We start from the raw sequence: 22,508 nt of genomic DNA, 5'->3' as shown, positions 1-22,508 counted from the left end.
TGGTTTTGATTTTCATTTTCCCTGATGATTAGTGATGTTGAGCACCTTTTCATTTACCCATTGGCCAGCTGTTTGGCTTCTTTGGATAAATGTCTATTCAAATCCTCTTATTTTTAAATTGGATTGTTTTTATGCTATTGAGTTGTATGAATTCTTCACATATTTTGGATATGAACCCCTCACTGTATGTATGATTTGCAAATATTTTCTCCCTTTTAGTAGGTTGTCTTTTCGTTTTGTCGATGGTTTCTTTTGCTGTGCAGAGCTTTTTAGTTTGATGTAGTCCCAGTTATTTCTGCTCTTGTTGCCTTTGCTTTTGGCATCAAATCCAAAAAAATCATCACAAGACTGATGTCAGGGAGCTTACTGCCTGTGTTTTCTTCTAGGATTTTTATGGTTTCAGGCCTTATAGTCAAGTCTTTAATCCATTTTGAGTTAATTTTTGTGTATGGTATAAGATAATGGTCCAGTTTTCCCAACACCATTTATGAAGTGACTGTCTTTCCTGATTGTATACTCTTGGCTCTTTTGTCATAAATTAACTGACCATATACGCAGGGGTTTATTTTTGGGCTCTCTATTCTGTTTCATTGATCTATGTGTCTGTTTTTATGCCAATGCCAGACTGTTTTACTATAGCTTTGTAATATGGTTTGAAATCAGAGTGATGCTTCCAGCTTTGTTCTTTCTTGAGATTGCTTTGGCTATTCAGGGTCTTTTGTGTTTCCATACTGATTTTGGATTGTTCTATTTTTGTGAAAAATGCCATTGAGATTTTGATAGGTACTACATTGAACCTGTAGATTGCTTTGGATAGTATGGACATTTTAACAATATTAATTTTTCCAGTCCATGAGCTTGGTGTCTGTCTTTAGTTTCTTTCATCGGTGTCTGACAGTTGTCAGTGTACAGTTTTTTCACCTCCTTGGTTATATTTATTCCTAGGTATTTTATTCTTTTTGATGTAATTGTAAACGGGATTGTTAATTTCTCTAATAGTTTGTTATTAGTGTACAGAAATGCAGCAAATTTCTGTATACTAATTTTGTATGCTACAACATAATTCATTTATTAGTAACAATTTTTTGGTAGAGTCTTTAGGGTTTTTTATATATAAAATCATGTCATCTGCAAATAGTGACAGTTTTATTGCTTCCTTTCCAACGTGGATGCCTTTTATTCTTTTCTTGCCTAAGTGCTCTGGCTAGGACTTCCAATACTATGTTGAATCCATTTAAAATTTGACATAAAAAGCAAAGTGGTCCCAAGAAAGAGGTTTGAAACTAAATATTGAGCACTCACTGAGTTTCTGAGCCAACTCCTTCCTTTTTTATGAAGCCCCATGTGAGTAATGTAGGCATTAGAAACAATCCAAAGCTACTACTGCTATGTAACAAACCACCTCAAAACTTAAGAGGCTTAAACGGTAATCATTTTCTCTCATGGTTTCTGTGGGTCAGGAATTTTGGAAAGGCTCTACTTGGCAATTCTGACTTAGGGCATCAGATGCACTTGCAGTTAGACAGTGGCTGGAGCTGGAATAGGTTGGAATAGGGCTGGCCATGCATCTCTCTTTGCTTGTAGTTTCCAGGTCTCTCCACGTGGGCTGATTTGGGCTTCCTCATAGCATGGTGGCTTCAGGATTGTAGAGCTTTTTACATGGTGGCTCAAGGACTACCAGCTTCTGTGTTCCAACAAACCAGCCGTAAGCTGTATTGCCTTTTACAACCTAACCTTGGATGCATATAGCATTACTTTTGTCATATTATCCAGTCACCTCTTGATTTCGAGAAAGTCAGACTTCACTGACGTCTGATTAACTGCCACATCCACCCTCAAGAAGCCCATCCTGTGTGGGAGGCAAGACAAGTCCAGATAACACCAACCAAGACAATATCAAAAGGTAAGCTGTTGCACATAGAGGGCCATGGGAGCTCAGGGGAAAGGAAAGGCATTACGGAGGTGGCCTTTCAGCTACTTCTTAAACCAGATTTCAACACTTTCAAGGGCATTAGCAAGGCCCAGAAGCAACTAATGGTTGGTGAACAACAGCAAGTGATTGCTTGATTACAAGTGGAGGTGGCTAAAGGGGAGGAATAGCAGAGAGGCCAGAAATGTGGGCCAGATCAAGGAATGCCCAACTAAGAAGCTTGGAGAGGGGAAAGTAGGCAGAAAAGTAAATGTTCCTCTCCCTTCCAGACATAATTACCATAGGAGAGATGGTGGACTTTCCTTCTCGGCAATGGCAAGACCTAACCCAGCTCCACCTCCTGAGTGTGGCATTACAGGTGTTTACATCAATCTCCAACTTGGACTAGTAACAGGTAACCATTAGTAGCAGATTTCTGAAATATGGCTTTATCAGTCACTCGAGCCATCACCTAAAATGTGACAGGTTCTGAGAGCAAATAATGAATGTGTTGATGCCTGAATGGAACGGTCTCCTACAGGCACCTGTTGTGTGGATCAGTGTGGTCCAGAACATTCCGTGATAACGTAAATGTTCTATAATCTGTCCTGTGCAATCCGAATGCTACCTAACTACATGTGGCCACAGAGCATATGAAATGGATCTAGGGGCTAGAATTGTATTTTTAATTCTGATTGATTTAAATAGCCACCTGTGGCTACTGTACTGGCCAGCAAGGTCTAGATGAAGGACTTGACAATAGAAATAAATATTAGAAAAGTGCTAAGGATGGCACAGATCCAAATGTGTGCTACAGGGATTCAGAGTTAATGGGGCCAGCCACATTCATGCCATCCTGACTCAGGTTTACTGGCTGAATCCAAAGGAGTAAGGGTCTCACTAGCTTTATTTCCCAGAGAGACCCCTGCTGAAATATACTATCCAAGATCCTACAGTAAGGGACAGTGACAAAAAAGAGCCACCTGGGAGAAAATGTCTAGGGTGGTGTGGGGATTCAAAGCTCTACCTTTGGTGGGCAATGAGGGGTTAACTTTTAGCCAAGGAACTCCCTTTTCAAATGGAAACTTTCACAGACTCCTACTATAGACAATAGAAACTCAGAGCTATTTTAGTTCAAGGCAGGGGTTGGCACCCAGTGGCTGTGCCTCAGCCCTAGAAAGGATAAAAGGAAATTCCTCACCAACCTCACTCCCAACTGCAGCACATCTTGTGGTCAATAATGAAGCTTCATGTTTGTTTATTGTCTGAAACAGAAATTTATTCTCAGAATAATGCACAAAAGCATAGGTTGAGGCTGCCATTGGGAGCCTTCCCTCCCTTCCTCCGCCGCCTCCCCTCCTCTTTGAATGCCAGGGACAACACAGTTGAAGGAAACATGCAATCACAAACAATGATCAACTCTAAAGACAAAAGGTTTGGTCCAAAAGAACTCAACATAATTAATCCAATTACCGTGAAGAGCTTCACTGAGTAGGATTAAGATATTGCAGATGTAGTGTTTCCACAGGGTGGCTCTTCAGTGCACCAGGGGGGCCTGCTTGAGGGAGATGAGGACAGAACGCATGCGGGAGACATCTTTGGCCTGCTTGCTGGACTTGGGGTTAAAGTCACACAGCCGGGCCACCCGCTCCCACTCAGTGCCTGGGGACGACTCTTCAATGTCATTTACAAAGGCTTCTTCTGCTGCCCTGGAAGCAACAACAAAAGATGTTGGTTTAATGTAGAATCCCTGTTAGCTACCTGGCAGCTGCCCTGTTATGGAAGCAACTGCCTCTTTATGCCTGACTTAATGGCATTGTGGTTTTCCAAAGAATAACAGCCCCTGGCCCAGGTCAGACTCGGGAGCAGACACATGGCCAGCTTTCCTAGGCACAGGGTGCCCGGACTGCTGTGTAAAATGTTGGAATACAGGTGTTTGTCTGGTTCAGGGCTCACTCTCTCTGTTCATACAGAGAATTTAAAAAGCCAGTCCTTAGCCAGCTACTCACCGCCTTCATTAGCAAGGGCAAAGCAGCAGGCTGGCCAAGAACTTGAACAGCAGTTTATGTTGGGCTGTACTGAGTTTCAAGTAAATTTAGAGACCTCCAAAGAAGCCCACAGGTCACTGCACAGTAGCCTCTGGATTTATTCCTAAGGCTGGAGAGAAATAGGGCAGATCAAAAGGAATTCAAGACAAAGCTCCCATGCTAGCAGGCACTAGAGACTAAAGCCATTCTGGAAGGGGTTTGTTACAACATTCTCCAGTTCAGCCAAAAGTTTGCCATTTTCCCTCCAGCCAGGTACCATGGGCTTCTCAGGGCACTCTGGCAGGAGTGGGCACCCAATGGCCGAGAGCCAATCAGTGTGAATTGCTTTTTGGTAGGATGCTGCTCCAACATTTTTTCACACCAAGGTCAGCCCATCCCCAGTTGGGAACTAACTTGTAGGAGCTACAGCCTAAAAGGACAATGCTAAGAGGAGGGAAGACACACTACTTCATCTACTCCCAACAGGCATCACGGGCAAAGCGAAAGCAATGGAGATGACTGGTCCGTGGGGACAGAGGGGTAGCACTCTCACAGGGATGGCTGTGGCAAACACCGCTGAAGCCCAGAGCCACTACAACACTGCGACTTCATGGCACACACAGGGGCAGTGAGAAAGGTTTACTTAACTGTTCTAGGCTGTAGCAAGGATGGTTTATGTTTGTGCTTAAAGGTGAAGAGAAGAAAAGAAACAAGAAAAACTTTAGGTCAGATACAGAAAATGAGAATGAGCTCAATGCAGATGGTCAGTAAGCTAGACATGCCCTTGCCACTCTGTACTCTTGGGGACGTGCGGCTGGCTTTGTTGGGCCACCTGCTGCCCAGCAAACCCAGACTTGACTTTTCCAGTCTCCATTTTCTACTCCAGAGAGAATGTGCAAAAAGTAAATCCAACACCACCTGTAAGTCCAGCATTTCACAAGTCTCATTGCAAATGCACCCACGGGCCCAGGAAACCCAGCTCTATCTCCTAACGGGATGAAGGGCTCAAGGTCACGCGCCCTAAGAGGCTCTACAGACCTCAGCCTGTTGTCTACTCTTCCCACAAGTTCCTCACTTCCTTCATTCCACCCTCATCTCCCTTACATCAAAAGGCTAGTCCTAATTTTTGAGGAGGAAACAAGCGATTCAGCAATACTGCTTTGATAACAGGAATCCTTAAACCAAAACAAAACAACACTTTTCCAGAGAAGTTGCAGTTTTCTTTAGGAGGAAAAGCCACAGTGGCCTGTATCAGACAGCTCTGGCTATCTCAACCTCAGAGCTGGGGGTCTCTTTATGCCAGAGTGGGGGACAGGGCATCAGAAGCTGGCCACAAAACAACAATTTCTGGTATGAGACCAGAGAGAAACAATTACGGACCCCACGGGAGACTGCCCCCTCTGCTGACTCTTCTGCCCTAACCTCACATTCTTCAAAGGAACCCAGTGTAGAAAATGCTGCCGGCACTGGCTCCTAACCCAGGGCTTCTTCCCCCTCCCCAGGTGGGGACACTCCCCCTTCCCACCTGGGGCAGGGAGGCAGCAGTGGCAGCAGCAACAAGAGGTCAGCGCCCTCCCCAGTCCCAAAGCCTTCCCAGACGAGATCACGAATGACTCACGTTTTGAAAGTGAGTTAGCTTCCTTCCCTCCAAACCCCAAAATGAAAAATGGCAACCAGAGTTGCAGGGAGTCGTGGTTCTGTGAGACAATCAATGGAACATTCCCCCAGCTTATCAACTCTTAGGCAGCCCCCACAGTGCCAGTTTGAAATAATTTTAAAAGCAAAGCAACTTGTGACATAAAAGGAGCATTAACTATAAACAAAAAGTAGGAACAATCAAGACAAGAAAAGGAATTAGTTTTGCAACATACACATAACCAATCACGTCAGCGAAGGGTTGTTTGTAGAAAGCTTCATCTGCCACCCTAGACAGCAAGAGGTCCAAAAGGCAGGCAAGCAGGCAGGAAAAAAGAGAGAACATTGAGAAGCAGAAACATCTCAAATCCACAATAGAGGCACGACTGTGCTCTGGGGAGCTGCTCCCAAGGCTCCATCCTAACCGAGCACCGGACACTCCAGCAGGTGAGGCTTCCTACCGGCCCTCCCCGTGGGATTCTCCAGAGCGCTGCCAGCTTCATCCCCAGGCCTTACCCCAGCAACGACGAGCAGTTCCTAGGTACCCACTTATGGGCTGAGCCCTCTGACAGACATTGTGTGTCCATTCCATCCTCAACCCCAAACAACCTAGGACGCTGAGTGTTCTCCCCGCACTTTACAGATGACGTGATAGGGAAGGGAGGCCTCGAGAAGAAGCAACCTGTTTGGCAGCAAGTAGCAACAGGGGTGGCAGAACTCACAACCAAGGCGGCCTGGCTCTTTTCACTGTAAGTTACTGCTGCTCCCCAGCTGGTGTGCACTCGGGAAGCCACGCCTCCTTCCTGCCAGCCTCAGTAAACACCACTGGGCACAAACGCTGCCAGACGCCAGGAACGCTAGGGCCCAAAGCCAGCTTAATCTTGGATTATCCGACTACTGCTTCCCCACACTGACTAGCTGGGACCAACTGCCAGTATCCTGGGAACATAGATGGTCATTTCAAAATGCCCACCTTTGAAAAAAGAGGAGCTGGAGGCAAGCAGTGAGAAGACCAGCAGACAAGGGTCCTGGCTCTGGCGTACTGTGTGTCCCTGAACACAACCGTCAGTCCGCTCAGTCCCTGCCAGACTCGACTGCTTTGACAACGTACAGCCCAGAGGCCAGAACTTCATCCCCCCTTCACTCTCACACGGGGATGGACCAAAATGGCAACTCTGGGACAAGAAGGAAAGGGGGGCAAGCTGGGTGGACAAGTTCACAAAGCAGGGGACAGGCTGAATCCCTGGGCCCAGCCAGCCCCCCTCATCCAGCATGGGTGGGCAGGGAACCTCCCTCAATGAGTCTTACCCTCTCCTTTGTCCAGTGGGTTTGGGGCACAGGAGTGGGAGGGACCTTTTAAGGACAATCATGCCTGGTCATTAACCTAAGCTCCCATATTTATTTGCAGGGAAATTCTAGTAATTTTATTTTTAAACTCACACATACCCTTGCTTCTCTCCCATTTTGGTTTATACATAGGAGGTGTTTTGTGGAAATTTAAAGAAAGCAAAAAGAACAGCCTGATTGTAACTCCAAATAAGTCAGCAGGAAAACAGAGTAGTTTGTGGGCACAATGAGTGGGAGGGAAAGGAAAGGCAGGCCAGCTTGTAAACCCATAATCCTTTTAGTTTACACAAAGGGCTAAACCTAGTCAATTTCAACTTGTGCTTGCCTCTACTGGGAGAGAATAAAGGTTTAATGACTCCTGTTCAAAGCATTACTAAGACAACAAAAGCTTGCTGTCAGGCTTTTGCTCCTTTGCAGCTAGCCCGAGAGGAAGGAGCTGTTGGTGACAGGACAGCACAGCCCCATCGAGGCTACAGCCCCAGAACAAAAGGGAAACCACACACAAAAACTCAGCTGGCCCTTCCACCTATTGAGAGGGGCCTGAAAGCAGCAGTCCTCAGGCAAGGCAGGAAGGGGACTCCACACATGGAGGGTCAGCCTGGTTTTACCAAGTACTTCAGAGCAGATTCACGGCCTGAGGCAAATCTGAACTTCCATCTGGGGGAAATCATCCTGAATGAGCACAGGATAAAGGAGCCTGGACCTGTCAGCACTTCAAACTGACCACAATCTCACAGCAGAAGCCCCGGGCTAACGTTACTACCCTCAGCAACACAACCCCGACCAGAGGGCAGACCCACCACACTTGTCATAAAACTTCAAATGGAACCTGACAGGCACGCATGCCCCACAGGAAGGTGGCCAGGACAGAGGCTCGAGCCTGGCACCCGAGGCAGTGACAGAACCAAGAACGGGCAACGGGAGACAGGTAGTTGAAGGCTGCTGCACAAACAGTCCACCTGCTCTGCCGTAGCCGCCCCACGACGGCAGAAACTATCCGGCAAAGAGGTCAGCTCCCTCTCTTCTGGCAGATTTCCACTTAAGAGCTGCCAAAGACAAGGGTACTTAAACCCACTCCTGCCTCTGAGAACAAGGACCCAAGGCTCTTTACCATGAAAATTACAAATAGCCCCAGGCCGAGTCTAACCTATCTTTTACACTGAAGTGGGTGGAGTGACTATGAAGTGAAAGCCAGTTCAGAGTCTCCAGTCTGGCAGGGGAAGCAAGCCCACCGGCCTGCGCCCAGGCAAGCAGTGCTGCCCCCATCTCTCTGAGCTGCTTCCAAGTGGACTCCGAGCACGGAGCATTTAAAGACCACAGCTGCTGGTCGGTGGTGAAGGAGAATGACACCCTTTACTCCCTACAACTACTTAACCTTCAGTAAGTGAGTAAATTCTGAAAAGAGCATTTTTAAAAAGTCAACTCATGATTTTCTTAGACACAGATAATAAGCACCCAGAGAACCCTTAATTCTGAAGTCACTGTGTTGGAAAATCTTGGCCACCTAATGACAAAACACACATCCCTGCTACTGGACCCTTTGGGGAGCAGCCCTCAGAGGTAGGGGATGCGACATGACTGAGTCTATAATCACCTCCAAAGTACTGAGATCCTGGAATAGTCATGAAAGTGGCCTTTCATTCCAGGGTTACATTTTTACATGTGCACTTGATCCCGTGAGATGACACTTCCTTCTGCAGAATCATACCATTACAGGCAGTGCATACTAACCAAACTCTCAGATGCAGAGCTAGACTCACTACAACTAGTGTGGTGAAAAAACAGGCTGAATTACTCTCACAAGATCCAAGAGACTCGTAACCCTTATGTTTCAAAAGTATATTTTTGAAAACCTGCAAAGACATTTCACACTAAAAGACGCGGCAGCTGAAAACCTACACTGGCTGGTGGAAACAGACCTGATTTTGTCTTGACAAACGAGCTGTTCTAGAAGCAGTGCAGACTGACCTGTTGTTCGCTTTCGTCTTCTGTAGCTGCTCGTCCTGCCTCGCATACCACTCATCCAGCTCCTTTATTGCTTTTTCTTTCCACTCTGCTTCCTGCTTCCGAGAATTGGCATCTTTGAAGGGAAGGAAAAGAAAGACAATACGAATGAGGTGAAATGCAAATTGAAGTCCGCTTCACCGTGTATTTGGGCTTATTAATCTCATGCTGTGTGCGGGCGCATGTGTGTGTTGGAGGGAGAACAGTCGGGAGGAAAGATAAAATTCTCTTTTCCCTGATTGTATGTCCAGCTCTCGAGCTCAGCAATTCTATTCAAAGTGTTTCACCACCATTTATCCCAGTCCACCTACACGTTAGTGGATCACTAGTTTGGGGGTTTTTTTGAGGTGGGGGAGAGATGGAAATACTGACTTTTAATTTTAAAAAAGGCTTTTGGGACACCAACTGGGGAAAAAGCAATTACAGGTGATTCTTTAATGATGCTGCCAGTTCAGGGTGGACTATTCATATTAGATAATCTTTTAATAAAATCTCCTCACAAACTATATTCCACACAGGTTGGACAATTAATGGTAGATGCACATCTATGAAGCAGGGAGCTATGAGAAAAATTATCAGAGGTAGACATGATTCCAGAACCAGGAAACAGTAGGGTATAGATGGAATTGAGGGGAGCACAAAATATCTACTCCTGCTTAGGCCACAGAGCGAGTCTAGGGCAGAACTAAAGGAGAAACTCCAATGCAGAGAACTGTGGGGGGAGAGGTGAGGGTCGTCATTAACAGCTATCCAAAAGGTTCTAGGTGAGAGAGAAAATGCACACCTAGCAGGTGTGCCAGACTGGATTCTCACCCACGAAGTTTCTCAGGACTAAATACGAGTTTCCCTAAGATACTGAGCTAAAGAAACATGTCAGTAAATTACCGTAGAGAGAAGGAAATACAGGTCATACTTTTGCCACAGTTGACACCGGAAGTCACGCTAATACCTAAACGTTAAGCACATTCTTAAGGATGTCCTCTCTGGAAGGTGTTTTACAGACATCTCATTTAATCTTTACAACAATCCCAAGAAGGTAAACTAGTCCCATATTCAGCAGTGAGAAAAGCTACAGCTCGGCAAGTTTGAGTAACGTTCCCAAAGGTTATAATAAGTGGCAGAGCCAAGATTCACACCCAGGTCTGACTCTAAAGCTCACACATTCTTACTTCACTGTGCTGCCTCCAAAGAGAGGGATGAGGGACGGAAAGGGAGGCAGGCCCAGCAACAGTCACAGATGTGACCAGCAGATGGGCATCAGTGATCCAGACCAGAGTCTGGACAGTGCAGAGCCAGAGCCCAACCTGTAATGAGTGTCCTTGAGGAGCAAAGTACAAAGCAAACAACTTCTTGAAGGGAAGAAAGTAAGCATTCAGGGGCAATTTTAGGGCCTTTGCAAGAAAGGTCTTGTAGTAACAACCTGCAGAAGACTTTTTAACTACTAGAAATAACCTAGTAGCAGCTAGAAACTCCCCCAAAGTTTCAGATTATAAAGAACTTTTTACCCTGTTACCTAACTTATCAGAAGGTGACCTATTGGCTCAGGAGGAGAATTATTTCGCTCAAATTTTCCACTGACTCAAGTATACACAGTAAACTTGTGATGTGTGTCTGTCCATGGCATTAAGTGTATGTGGAATGGAGGGTGCTGTGATGCAGGGAGAGATGCTGTGGGCCGACGGTGCCCTGTGGACAAGAAACTGAAAAAACTTTAAAGAATAAGGTCTCCTTTTCAAGAGTTGTGAAATTACTTCCAAAGAATTACTTTTTGATTGGAGAGTATTTTCTTTCTGTATAGTCTAATGATCATTTTACTGCATAAAATAGTTCCTTTAAATCGTCTTCTTGCTTTTATAAATTTATGAAGTGACACTGGCAACAAGAATTTAGAATTCTTAAATGCTCAGCTTGATGGAACAAAGATCCAGGCTGTAATACAGCATCTCTGAATCTGGGAGGGAGAAGGGAGAGGAGAGGGTGAAAAATCCTCTTAGAGAGCAGGGTACATTGACAGCTGTCTTCTCTGGCCATACGCATTACTGTTCACAGAAAATTATTGGAAAACGTAGCACACAGCTAAGCTTAAAACCATGGACATTGCTTCTCTATTTTTAGCATCTTGCACTTTCTCACAGTTCTTGCAAGGGAAAAAGGTGAACCTGCAGAAACACCTAATTCATGGACCAGTTTAATTCGATTCTACTGGAATACGAGGCCAAATGTTTGACTTCCCTCAGGAAGGCAACATGAGTTAAGAAAACAGCACTTCATGGAATATTCCCAAAGAGCCCAATTTGATAATTGAAAAAGAAAATGAAATTTTTCCAGACACCAAAGTGTATGCTTCTGCATGGAGAAGACAACTTTGCTAAACTTTGGGGAAAGAGAAAAGATAAAGCTGGGTTCTGCATCATGAAAAAGACTCTAATAGTACTAATACCTGCTAAGTCTTGCCTCAAAGTCTACTCAGAAGAGATGCTCAAAGAAGAACAAGCAAGGACCAAGGCTGTCTGCACCATGAAGACCTATCTTCATCTTTCTAAAGCTGCACTATCCAGTACAGTGGCTACTAGCCTCATGTGGCTATTTAAATTTATTAAAATTAAATAAAATTTAAAACTCAGTTCCTCAGTCATAATAGCCACATGCAGTTAGTGGCTACCATACAGAACAGCACAGATATAGAACATTTCCGTCATCAAAGAAACTACTATCGGATACTGCTGTAAAGGTTAAACGTAAGTGTGCCCTCTGTTCTGAAAGCCACAGAAACTGGGCTGGAGAGACACTAATTGGCTGTATTATCTGGGTCAATTCCTCTCCTATTTCTAGGTGTCCTTTCCTATTTCTACACCATCTGAGTCATGTTTTCACTAGTTCAGCGATTCCCAAGAAGGAATAATAATGCTGACACTGTGGTAACATAGAAGCATGTTGCTACTTCTAGATGTACAATAAAATATTTAGGTACGATGTATGTGGTGGTGTCTATATCTTAAAGTGGATCAGAAAAAAAAATTATGTGTATATTCACAATACACATATAAATGTATGCACATGTGAGTGTATAAAACATACACATACATGCCTCATTTATACAAAGACAACCCAATATGGCAAAATGTTCATTACTGAATCTGGAGGAAGGGGCACACATGTTTGTTTTACTCTATTCTGTGTCTGAAATTTTAATAAAAAATTGAGAAAAGAATACCCTGTGGATAACACCCCCCCCACCGCCTCTGCCACACCTTTCCAACCCACATGTACAGATACCAAGTCTCTCCCGATCTTGACCAACAGCTGACACTCCATGGAGAAGGCGCTTCAGCAAAGGCCAGGCTGGCTGGCACTGATTCTCAGGCTCGTCACGCTCGGCCTGCCCCTCGAGATGGCGTACACTAAATGCAATGCAGCTGAAGGGATGGGTGTGGATTCTGAAGCAGAGCAGACTTAAGCTGAAACTCTGACTCTACCACTTCTGGCCGTGGTGATTCAAAAACTTACTCTTCCTATGATCCTCACCCATAAAAAGTAAAAACTTACAGGGATATTAGGGTAAGAAAACCAAATCGTACATATTACCTAACATCCTTCACATTTTCCTCTCAAGCATTACTTTAAATTCAGCCTTCAAATGGTAAATGGACTGTGCAGTCCCTCACATGGATATAACACCTTCAGGTTTATAAAGCACTCTCATAAATACCATCTCAGACTACCCTTGGGGCTGATAACACTGATCTTACTTCACAGATGAAGAAACAGGCTCTGTAAGGTTTGAGCAACCAAGTGCCCACAGCTGGTAAGTTACAGCTGGGCCTGGAGCCCAGTCTTTCACTCCAAGTCCAAGGCTCTTTCCACAGCACCACTCTGCCCTTCCTGAGAGGAGAGATGCACTGTGGCTCTCCGGGCTGCCCGAATCCCCACACAGCGGCCTGTGATTAAGCATCTCCATGTGGTGGCCTTGTGACCTTGTTGGGAAAGATACCTTCCCCGAAACTGTACAAGGACATTATGGCTAAATTCATGTTAAAAAGGGATAAAAGTAGAGTCAAAGTCAACTATTCCACTGAAAACAGACACCCAAAGACAGAAAGGGATTCCTTACCAAGGGCTTCCAAGCGTTCCGTTTGCTCTTCTCTCCATTTACGGATACTTTCAGGCTCTGACTGCAATCGATCCACTTGTGAAATAGCTGCATAACTGTCTGTTGGCCCATTACTCTCCTTAACACAAAACACAGTTGTGCTCTATCAGTACCAAAACCTCCTCCCAGAAATGCGCTTCACCCAAGTTAGAACCGCTGGTTATGTGCAACACTGATGGCTGTGGTAAATGTAAAGGATTACCTTCCGAGCAACACCACCACCTTACGTGCCAATAGGGAGCTTTCAACATTATGCACTCAATCCTTGCAATCCACAAGGGAGCCTGAGTAGTTCTTATCCTGTTAATAAATGGGACATGAGTGGGAGATAGGAAAGCTGGGGAAGTGAGTAATGGACTTACTAGGAAACAGTGTGATCAGTTTTAGTTTCCTTACTTGACACAGAGATTGTGGTATCTTCAAAGTAACAAAGGTAAATACACAGCACGGCATAGGCCTAGAACCTGACACTTCTGAATGTTATTATACAATACAGGGAAAAGTACACTTAATACCACCTAATCAAAATATAGTGAATTCTAGGAAAAAGAGAGTCCGAAAGAAAATGTATAGTTACTACAGTCACACCAAAGAAAATAAAAAGGCAGGCCAATGTGAGTCACAGTGTATGGGGAGGGGAGGGAGACACACAGGTTCTTTACAGTGTTTAAGATTTGGGAGCTAATAAATTGATAAAGATTCAAAAAGAATCTAATCTTTATAGAATTATTTCACCTACTGAACTAGGGAGGGAATATTACCAGCTTAACTTAACCAGACTATAAACAAAGATGTAAAGAAAATTATTTACAGTAGTATTTATTAGTAACTAACTTGTTAGCACTTTCCATGTTTCAGCCACATAAAAGCTTTATCTCCCAAACACCTTGCAAGTCAAATTTTTATTCCCATGTCAACAGTCAGGGGATTAAACTGAGGTGCAGAGAAATGACATGTCCAAATTCACAGCTAGTAAGGGATAAAGCCAGGACTGAACCCCATTCCATCTCACTCTGAAGACCAAGCTCTAAACCAGGGATTGGAAACTATAGCCAGGCTCGGCCACCTGTTTTTGTAATTAAATTTTACTGGAACAGAGCTGTGCCCATTCATTTACATACTGTCTACAGACGCTTTCATGTTACAGCAACAGAATAGGCTGACAGAGACCTTATGACCCACAAAGCTTAAAATGTTTACTATCTGGTCCTTTACAGCAAAAGTTAGTCCACCTTTGGCTTAAACCAATTAGACTAATCTCATCCTTCCTGACAGTTAACTGGTTGAAGGGTGGGCAGAAACCCAGGCAGAAGCAAAGCACCACGCTATTTCCCCAGGCTACAGTGATTACTTCCATCTGGTCAAGAGGGAAACATAGGACTTTTGTTGAGTGGTTGGGAGAAACCTCCAAGTTGTTCTAGATAGTATGACATGCACATGTGAGACCTCGAAGTGCTGTAGCCATTCTGCCACCGTGAAAGAGTATAAAACCGCACACTCAGCTGGCAGAACCAGAGTCCTAGAGGAACTGAGTCGGAATCCAGGTCCGAGGACCCCTAGCCTATCTCAGAGTTCTTTCAATTATATGAGCTAGTGAATTCTATTTAAGCCAATGCAAGTTGGGCTGGTGACCAAAAACTCAGTGATACAGAGGGAAAATAATGGTAGCCATCACAAATACCAGCCACCCCCCACCCTCAAGACAATCTAAAAGCTAAAAGGTTCCAATGCTGGCCCCACCACATACTACCTTTGTTACTTTTAGACTCCTGGTTTAACCTCTGTGTGCCTCAGTTTATTCATCTGTAAATGCGAATAACAATAGTTCAGGTCCCTCAGATTGTTGTGAGAATTAAAGAAAATTCAGTATAAACAGTGCTTGACACTACATGGCACAGTGTTTAAATTAGCCGCCACTGCCACTGCCACCAGCACTGCCATCATCATGAAGGGTCATTTCTTGAGAATAAAGTTGGTAACACTAGGGCCAGGTCAATCACATTTTAAAAGACTACTCTATCAATGCCACCTCTCTTCAAATCCTTCCACTTTGGCAGGTAACATACCAGTTACTAATACATCCAGGGACGTCAAAGGAGTGGGGTCCTTTCCAGGTCAGTCAATTCAAATCACAGGAAAGGAAGACTCTCAACACTATCATGCAACATAATCAGAGTACTCTGTACCTGGTAGTATTCGCCATTCATGATTCCATCAACAGCATCTGCAAGACATAAGATTTCAATCTGTCAATCAGGGCTGGTCATATGCTGGGCCAAAGGGTTATAGAGTATGACACATTGCTGTAAGTACTCTAAGTTACTAAATACTATCCCTGTGCTAGGTACCAGATAGAAGAATGGACAACTTTCTATTTAATGAAATCAAGATGTGCTTACACAAATGACTTCACCAAAACGTGGACAAATCTGTCCAAAAGCTTTTGATAATTGTCTTCTGGCTTAGAGATAACACTTAGAAGTCCGGCAGAAGTGCCTCACAGAGCAACAGTTTATGAAAGTTCTAGAGAAGGCAAAGGATAAGGGTGGCCCGGAATCCTTCACAGCGAGCAGAGATATGCAGCTTCATATTTAAACCAAGGTGCTTTCTTGGGGGTCAGGATTCTCCATCCTTTGGCTAGAATAGGTTTGGCACCTGAGGGTCTACAGTTGAGACTTCTTGCTAATTCCTCTAGTCTACCTGGAATTAGTCCAGAACAGTAAGATTTGGGCATACCAAATTAAATTAGTGTTTTCAAGGATGCAAGTTACAAAAACTCAGATTGTATACAATCTGATCTTATTGGCACAATTAATTGTTCATGAGCTAAATGAGAAAGTCCATCTCAGAAATACGAAAAATGTCTAAGTTAAGACCCAGAGCTTATCAATCCATACAGTACAAGATGGTGGTCCACAGGCTGAACATATTTTATTTAAAATACAAAGCACTAAATCAGGAAATTTCACAAAATCAGGATTCCCAGTGTGTGTGGGGGGGCGTGCAGACAGAAGATCTGGCAATACTGGGCCTGCATTCCTTAAATGAAGGCAGCCTTTACGTGCAGCATGCTCTGGACAATTTGCCAGTCCCCACTAGCCTCATTTTTTTTTTTTTTTTTAAACCCCTTCTGTGTGTCACTAATTCAGTTACCTGATTGGCCCAATAAGCATGTGTTTCTAACCCATGCCCTGACCCAACAGCCGTCACGGAGACAGCCTGTCCCAGGCCGCACACCAGCCCTTTGGAGTGGCTGCTCTGCCTCCCCTTGAAAGCTTCAATACAGGCACCACAAAAATGCAGCGTCCACCTACATATTCTATGTATTCTCTATCTGTTGGTTGACCCGTATTTACTGCCTACTATGTAGGACTTCCAGTATTTTGTCCAATTGTTTTCAAACTATGATGACCATGTTATTGCATGGGATGGGAGAGGGAAGAGGAGAAAAGAGATGAACCTAAAAGATACAAGAACCCAAGTAGTAAAAGGAATGCAGAGCAGCTAGTGTGGGTCACCATCACAAGGCCCTCAGAAACATCAGAGGTTTTCCTAGAAGCCAGAGGCAGGGCGCTCTCAGCCACATTCTTTCCTTTGAACAGGCAAAGATTTCATCAAACCACTCCTCCAGTTTTCTTGGTTCCTAACTAATTAAACCCAACTTGAACCGCCTATTTTCCAAATCAGCCTCGTTCTCTTGCTTCTCCCAATTACCCTCCTCTTAGCTTTGGGAGTACTGAAAACTTTCATTTCCCCAGCATGTCTCCCTGATACCAAAACATTGTTTTAAAAAAAAGGAAAATGGAGAGAGAAGAAAATACCACATAATTTCATTACTCAGTCTACTGGTTTCTATTTTTTTACTTTATCTAATGCATATACATAAAATTTCTTGCAGCAAAACAACTCCTGTAACAAATGCTTTTTAGTAATCCATTCATCTCTATCATTAAATTCTCAACTTTTTTAGTATGAAAACACCTACTACTTACTGCTTCCAATGTGCCAGGCACAATGTTAAACACTTTCTATACATTAAGTTTAATCCTCACAACATCTGTACGTATCAGCACTTCACAAACGACCTTAAAATACATGTAGGGTTGGTTCCTTGAGAGGTAAGTAAGGTGTTCTTGAAGGGGCAGATAACTAATGACAGTATTTTCACTCTTAAATTTATTTTTTATGTTTAAGATATATAAGAAAAACATTAAATGCATGTATCATGAGATAATCAGCATTTAAAAAGTGGTGCAATACCTGGGTAAGCAAGAAGTCAGAGGAAGGATCATCTGATAACCTGAGGCATGAAGACAAACCACAGGATCTAAGCACTTACCAACCCACCACAGCTCTGATCCATGTTTCACTTGCTGGTTATTTATCAATCATTTCAACATATTTCTCGTACTTTTCTTAATTTCCTTACTTGTTTTACTCCTATGCTTTATTTATGAAAGTACAAAAATGAGTTTCTTGTAGTTTTTGTCAGTGGCTTTTTTCTACTTTAAGCTGTTTCTGTGTCACCTATCCCTATCATTTTTAAAGTATTCTATCAAGTTTTGGAAATGTAAATTTAGCAAAAAACTAATAAAAGTATTTGCAGGGGGCATATTCAATCCTTCCTCAGCAATAAATTTCTTGACATAGAACTGATGGATCACAGAATATATATTCTAAAGACCTCTAAACACCAGCCATTTGCCCCCTTTGGTCCACCATTTGTATTTCCACCATCACCACGAGTGCCCCATTTTTCAGACCTTCATTGATACTAGAGACTGAGTTTTAGCGTGTTTTAAAATTTTTGCTAATCTGATTATCAGGAAAAAAACCCTTAAGGTGGCTTTGTTGTGCCAATCTTCTGTGAGGTAATCACCTGACATTTGATTTTCTTCTTTACTGAACTGCCTGAGTTTTGCCCATTTTTCTGCTATCTTTTGATCTCTAAGTATTCTTTCTGTATTATTTGTTTTCTCACATTGCAAATATTTTCCCCATTATCTTTTTGTATGGTTTACAATAGTTAATGCCTAGAACTACTTAACTTGTATGAGACACTATCAGTTTTTTTTTCCTTTATGATTTCTCTGTCTGCATTTATGATGAAGGCCTTTCCTACTCTAAGATAAATATTCACTTTTCTTCTGGTACTTAAAAAAAAAAAAAAGCCTCTCTTTAATCCACCTGGAATTTATTTTTTTTTTTTTTGAGTAAAATTTAAAAAGTGAGATACGGGACACGGGTTCGAGCCCTGGTCCGGGAAGATCGCACATGCTGCAGAGCAACTAACCCCATGCACCACAACTACTGAGCCTGCGCTCTACAGCCCGAGAGCCACAACTGCTGAAGCCCACACGCCTAGAGCCCGTGCTCTACAACAAGAGAAGCCACCACGATGAGAAGCCCGCGCACCATAACAAAGAGTAGCCCCTGCTCTCCACAACTAGACAAAGCTCATGCGCAGCAACGAAGACCCAATGCAGCCATAAATAAGTAAGTAAATACTATTAAAAAAAGTGAGATAATTTTAAATCTTCGGGCCTACAATGGCTAGTCTGGCCAGGCCTACGTTCTGGTTAATATATTACAACTAACACACCAACTATCCAGTTAATATTTATTTCAACCCAGGGCCACTGTCAGTAGGAGAGACCTTGGTCACTACTCCAGACACAACATCAGAAGCAATTCTCATCCCATAGCTCTTTCTAAGTCACATGTTGCCCATCCTTTAGGTATGAAGACTCAACCAGACTCACTGGCAAGTGCTTTGAGCTTTTATTAGTTACTGTACTACTGTACTGACATTCAACTGCCTCAAATCAAAGGATCATCTGTTGCTATAGAAACATGCAGAAGGCAGGCCACCCAGGGCCTTGATTTATTAGGACAACTAAGCTAACCAACTTAATGCTCCAGAAGGAAACTTTCTAGGGCATCTCTAGAACTCCAGACAGAAACAAGGGCCAGAATAAGTTTCCAGAGATGAAAGACTCTTTATCCCAAACTCACCTTCAACTTCCCATGTTCCCCAAGCAATGGAAGTCAAGCAGACCTGGGTCTGAATTCCTGTGGAATCATGAATTAGCTGGCCACTTTAGGAACACTGCTTAACTTCCACAACCATCAGTTCTCACCTGAAACAGGATGACACTACCACTCTGCCTGCAGAGTTACTGCATGGATCTGAAAGTACACAGAGAACCCGGGACACAGCCAATGTGCAGTATCACTAAGTATCATGCATGCAATTTCCCCGAACTTCCCTCCACCACTGCTACCAAGAAAATTACTCTCCACCTCCAGAAAGCTTTCCTTTATGTACCTCTCTTCCTTCGATGAGTGCCTCACTGCCATACTCTCTCGGTAGCTCCTTAATCGCCTCTCTTATCCTCCTCCATCCTCAGCCCTCACGATTGAGGGCTTTTCCTCGGCTCTAGACTCGGGCTGCCTCTTTCCTGACCATTTGTTCTTACTCAGTATCCCCGAGCCACTTCACTCAGCTGGTTACCTCCCACCTCTAAGCTAATGTTCTTCTCCGGATGTCCTAAGAACTGATGTCCTAACAGCTGAGGGCGTCATCCAAGGCTCAGGCCTAGCCCCTCCTCCATGGGAGTTTTCCCCAAGGCTGGGGGAGTTTAGGTATGTTCCTCTCTCCTCAATCTCTGTTAGTGCCTCCTGCCTATATATCTCTGTACGGTAACACATCAGATACAGAGCTCCCTCCTAAAATCTGTGTCTTCAGTACACCCCAAAGCCTACAGGCTTTGTAACACCTTTCTCACCTCACTCCCAAGGAATAATAGGCAGGGACTGTGTGTAGTCATAACATACCAGCTTCTGTGTGTAAGCACTTTACAGGTGCTCTCCAATATAATCCTAGCAATCCTGTGTGGTGTGTATCCGCACCTTTTACAGAGAAGAAAACTGAGGCAGGGCAGTGGCAGCGATGGTTATGCAAGTTGTCTGAGACCACAAAGCTAAACTCACATTCAAGCAGTCTAGGACAGCACAGAATCTTAACCCCTAGAGAGAGAGAAGAAAAGAGAAAAAGAAAGAAGATAAAGTGTCCAACTAGTGCTCTAATCCTCAAAGGAAGTGCTGACCACTGCACTATTACCAACCTCAACTACACTGTCAGAGATCTGGCTTTAAGTCACTAAATGCTTAGTTCACTAAGAAAGTCCTTCCTAGGAACTAAGTCAGCAATCATCCCTTCCTTCCCTTTGCTGAAAGCTTGATGCACAAGGGATCTGTGTGTCCAGCTCTATTCTTTCCCTTTTACCCCTCCCATCAACAAGATCTGCTGGTTCTATACAGGACCCCTGTACCTGACATTTTTGCACATTCCTTTTTATCTATTGTGTGCCAGACACCCTGCTAGGCACCAGGGATACAACAGTGAGCAAGAGTCAACACCGTCCTTCAATCAGGACAGTCTTCTATGAGTCCTGATACCCCCAACTGTCCTCCCCAGGGCAGCCACAACTGCCTTTCAGAAATGACAATCTCTTATCCCACGCCACCCCTGCTTAAACAACTGCAATAGACTATGGCACAGTCTAAGGTGGGGGGACTTGGCGCTCAGCTATTATTAACTTGCCCTTTTTTCTTAAGCAAGTCGTTTCTCTGCAGGACTCAGTTTTCTCCTTCTATTCAATGAGGGAGATAAACGAAGGATCTAAAAATATTACGATTCTCAGGCAAATGTTGAAGACCTCCCGACAACAACAAAGAAACCCTAATCACCTAAAGCCAAATTCATTTTCCAGCCACAGCCTAGTTCAGCCCAACCTGCTTGCTATAAATTGCATTTTCAGGTATACTACCCATTCTCCTGTAAATTCTTATTGGGGAACTGATTTGCTCAGGAGGCAGCATGATGCAGTATAAAAATTCAGGCTGCAAACTAGCAGTCTCCCCACCCCCACTCCCCAAACAGGTTCTGCTTGGCTGAAGACTGAGATTTCAGAGTCTGAACGGTTTTACCAAGACCACTCACTACTCTAGTGCACCAAAGCCGCAGTCTCCAATACTCCTTATTACTCACAGCCCGCACGTTTCTCTCATTTATGTTACCTGCCTGGCCCCGTAAGGTCTGAATTTAGGGTAGCATAAACACCCCTATCTGTCCCACCTGTACCTTATTCTCCCTTAGTTGGAACGTTTTTTAAAGAAATGAAAAGCCGCCTCCCGTTTCTTCTAGCTCATTTCCTACTTCCCTATACGATTAAAAAGGTCTCTTCGACTCATCCTTTCCTCCTACCGCCACAATTCGAAGCACTGCACACAGGTAAGGCATTCAGAAGTCAGACTGGCAGCCTGCCACGTGCTCGCTTTCTCTTGTTTGCTGGAGCTTGGCTGGGGAAAGGCCACACTACTTTTTCCCTTCACCTCCTGGAAGACCGATCCAGGCTAATCTCAGGTTCTGCTTAGGCAACACTGCCTACCAAAGCTGTTCCCAGAGGAAGGAGAGCTCCGGAAGTCCTAGCCGTGATACGTTCCACAAGCGGTAAAACTCTTGCCCTCTTTGGCCAGAGTTTCTCCAGGGCTAGACCGTCTTTCTCGCGTTCCCTATTCACTCCTCCTTTCCTCCCCCTCACCCAACATTCTGTACACCTTAAGTGCTGAAATACTGAACTGCATTGCCATTTTCGTTTCTGTCTCGAAAACGATACCACGATTCTTTTTTTTTTTTTTTTTCCCGGCCTTCCTTCCTACTAACTGGTCTGTGTTAGGCTCAGACTGGCCTGTAAGTCTGGCCAAAGTGCGCCAATGCGGTTGTGCCTCTGAGGCCAGGCTCAAGGCACAGCAAGTGCTCAATGAAAGATCCCTGCATTGAACGGGCTTCTTCGGGATCCTCAGCTTGTCATCCTATTTTCTTGACTTTATCCCCCGCCCGTGCCCGGGAGCGCTCAAACACACTCACAGAACGGACCAGACTTGCCGAGCCTGCGTTTCTGCATGACTGAGCCGGGGTCCCGTTTCCTTTTTGCATTCCTCCTTAACCTCCCGCTCAGCGAGGTGCAAGAGTTACACAGAACTCTCAGACCCGCTCCGGGCCGTTTCCGTACAAGTGCTCCCGCCCCGAACGCGCCCACACTCACCCGGACCCCCCGGCGGCTCGCCGTGCGGCTGGGGCCCGGGGGCGCCGCCGTCCAGGATAGCGAAGGCCTCGTCGTTCTCGATGCCCGCAATCTCGCTCTCCTGCTGCGCCAAAAAGGCCGCGGCAGGGTCCTCTTCGCCGGCCACTCCGTTCCCCAGCGCGGGACCGCTAGCGTGGGCGCCGAACGGATCTAACTCAGCCATGGCGGGCAGTTCAACAGCACGGACACCGACGCTGAGAGACACACCAGCCGACTCCGCGCCCGGCAGCGGCCGCTGTGGTGGCGACTGATATCAAGCGGGAGGAGGGAGAAGACGGAAGCGGAAA

The 22,508-nt window shown here is 44.6% G+C and overlaps 1 protein-coding gene and 1 long non-coding RNA gene across 5 annotated transcripts; one reads left to right on the top strand and one right to left on the bottom strand.

The window, feature by feature from the left end:
- The first annotated feature begins 1,407 nt into the window (after positions 1-1,407).
- On the top strand, positions 1,408-11,922 carry LOC132367181 (uncharacterized). The gene is made up of 3 exons (XR_009503716.1): positions 1,408-1,903; positions 2,200-2,324; positions 11,058-11,922. It is a non-coding gene; the product is annotated as an uncharacterized LOC132367181 (long non-coding RNA).
- CLTA (clathrin light chain A) lies at positions 3,163-22,501 on the bottom strand. 4 transcript variants are annotated; one of them, XR_009503714.1, is made up of 7 exons: positions 22,183-22,501; positions 15,259-15,296; positions 13,034-13,151; positions 8,887-8,998; positions 4,585-4,620; positions 3,919-4,066; positions 3,529-3,618 (listed from the first exon to the last, which is right to left on the bottom strand). XR_009503714.1 is itself a non-coding variant. In XM_059925073.1 (6 exons), exons 1-6 carry the CDS (start codon positions 22,382-22,384, stop codon positions 3,447-3,449), a joined length of 678 nt encoding a protein of 225 aa, XP_059781056.1. In that variant the 5' UTR covers positions 22,385-22,500; the 3' UTR covers positions 3,163-3,446. The 4 variants fall into 4 exon arrangements, 2 of the variants coding, with proteins under 2 accessions (XP_059781056.1, XP_059781057.1); XM_059925073.1 differs by lacking the exon at positions 3,919-4,066 and having other exon boundaries at positions 3,163-3,618; positions 22,183-22,500; XR_009503715.1 differs by lacking the exon at positions 4,585-4,620.
- Positions 22,502-22,508: the final 7 nt, after the last annotated feature.

Source organism: Balaenoptera ricei, chromosome 6 (genome assembly GCF_028023285.1).
Source record: "Balaenoptera ricei isolate mBalRic1 chromosome 6, mBalRic1.hap2, whole genome shotgun sequence".
Lineage (NCBI taxonomy): Eukaryota > Metazoa > Chordata > Mammalia > Artiodactyla > Balaenopteridae > Balaenoptera > Balaenoptera ricei.
Note: the sequence above shows the minus strand (reverse complement) of the source record. Positions and strands in the feature narration are given on the sequence as shown.

What these genes read in the sequence shown, in the direction of transcription:
- CLTA (XM_059925073.1), bottom strand. Translation starts at nt 22,384, where the DNA reads ATGGCTGAGTTAGATCCGTTCGGCGCCCACGCTAGCGGTCCCGCGCTG. An exon ending in TGAATGGCGAATACTACCAG is followed by an intron (nt 13,152 to 15,258) that starts GTACAGAGTACT and finishes TTTTGTGTTAAG; the next exon opens with GAGAGTAATGGGCCAACAGA. An exon ending in AAGACGAAAGCGAACAACAG is followed by an intron (nt 4,621 to 8,886) that starts GTCAGTCTGCAC and finishes TTCACCTTTAAG; the next exon opens with CACAAACATAAACCATCCTT.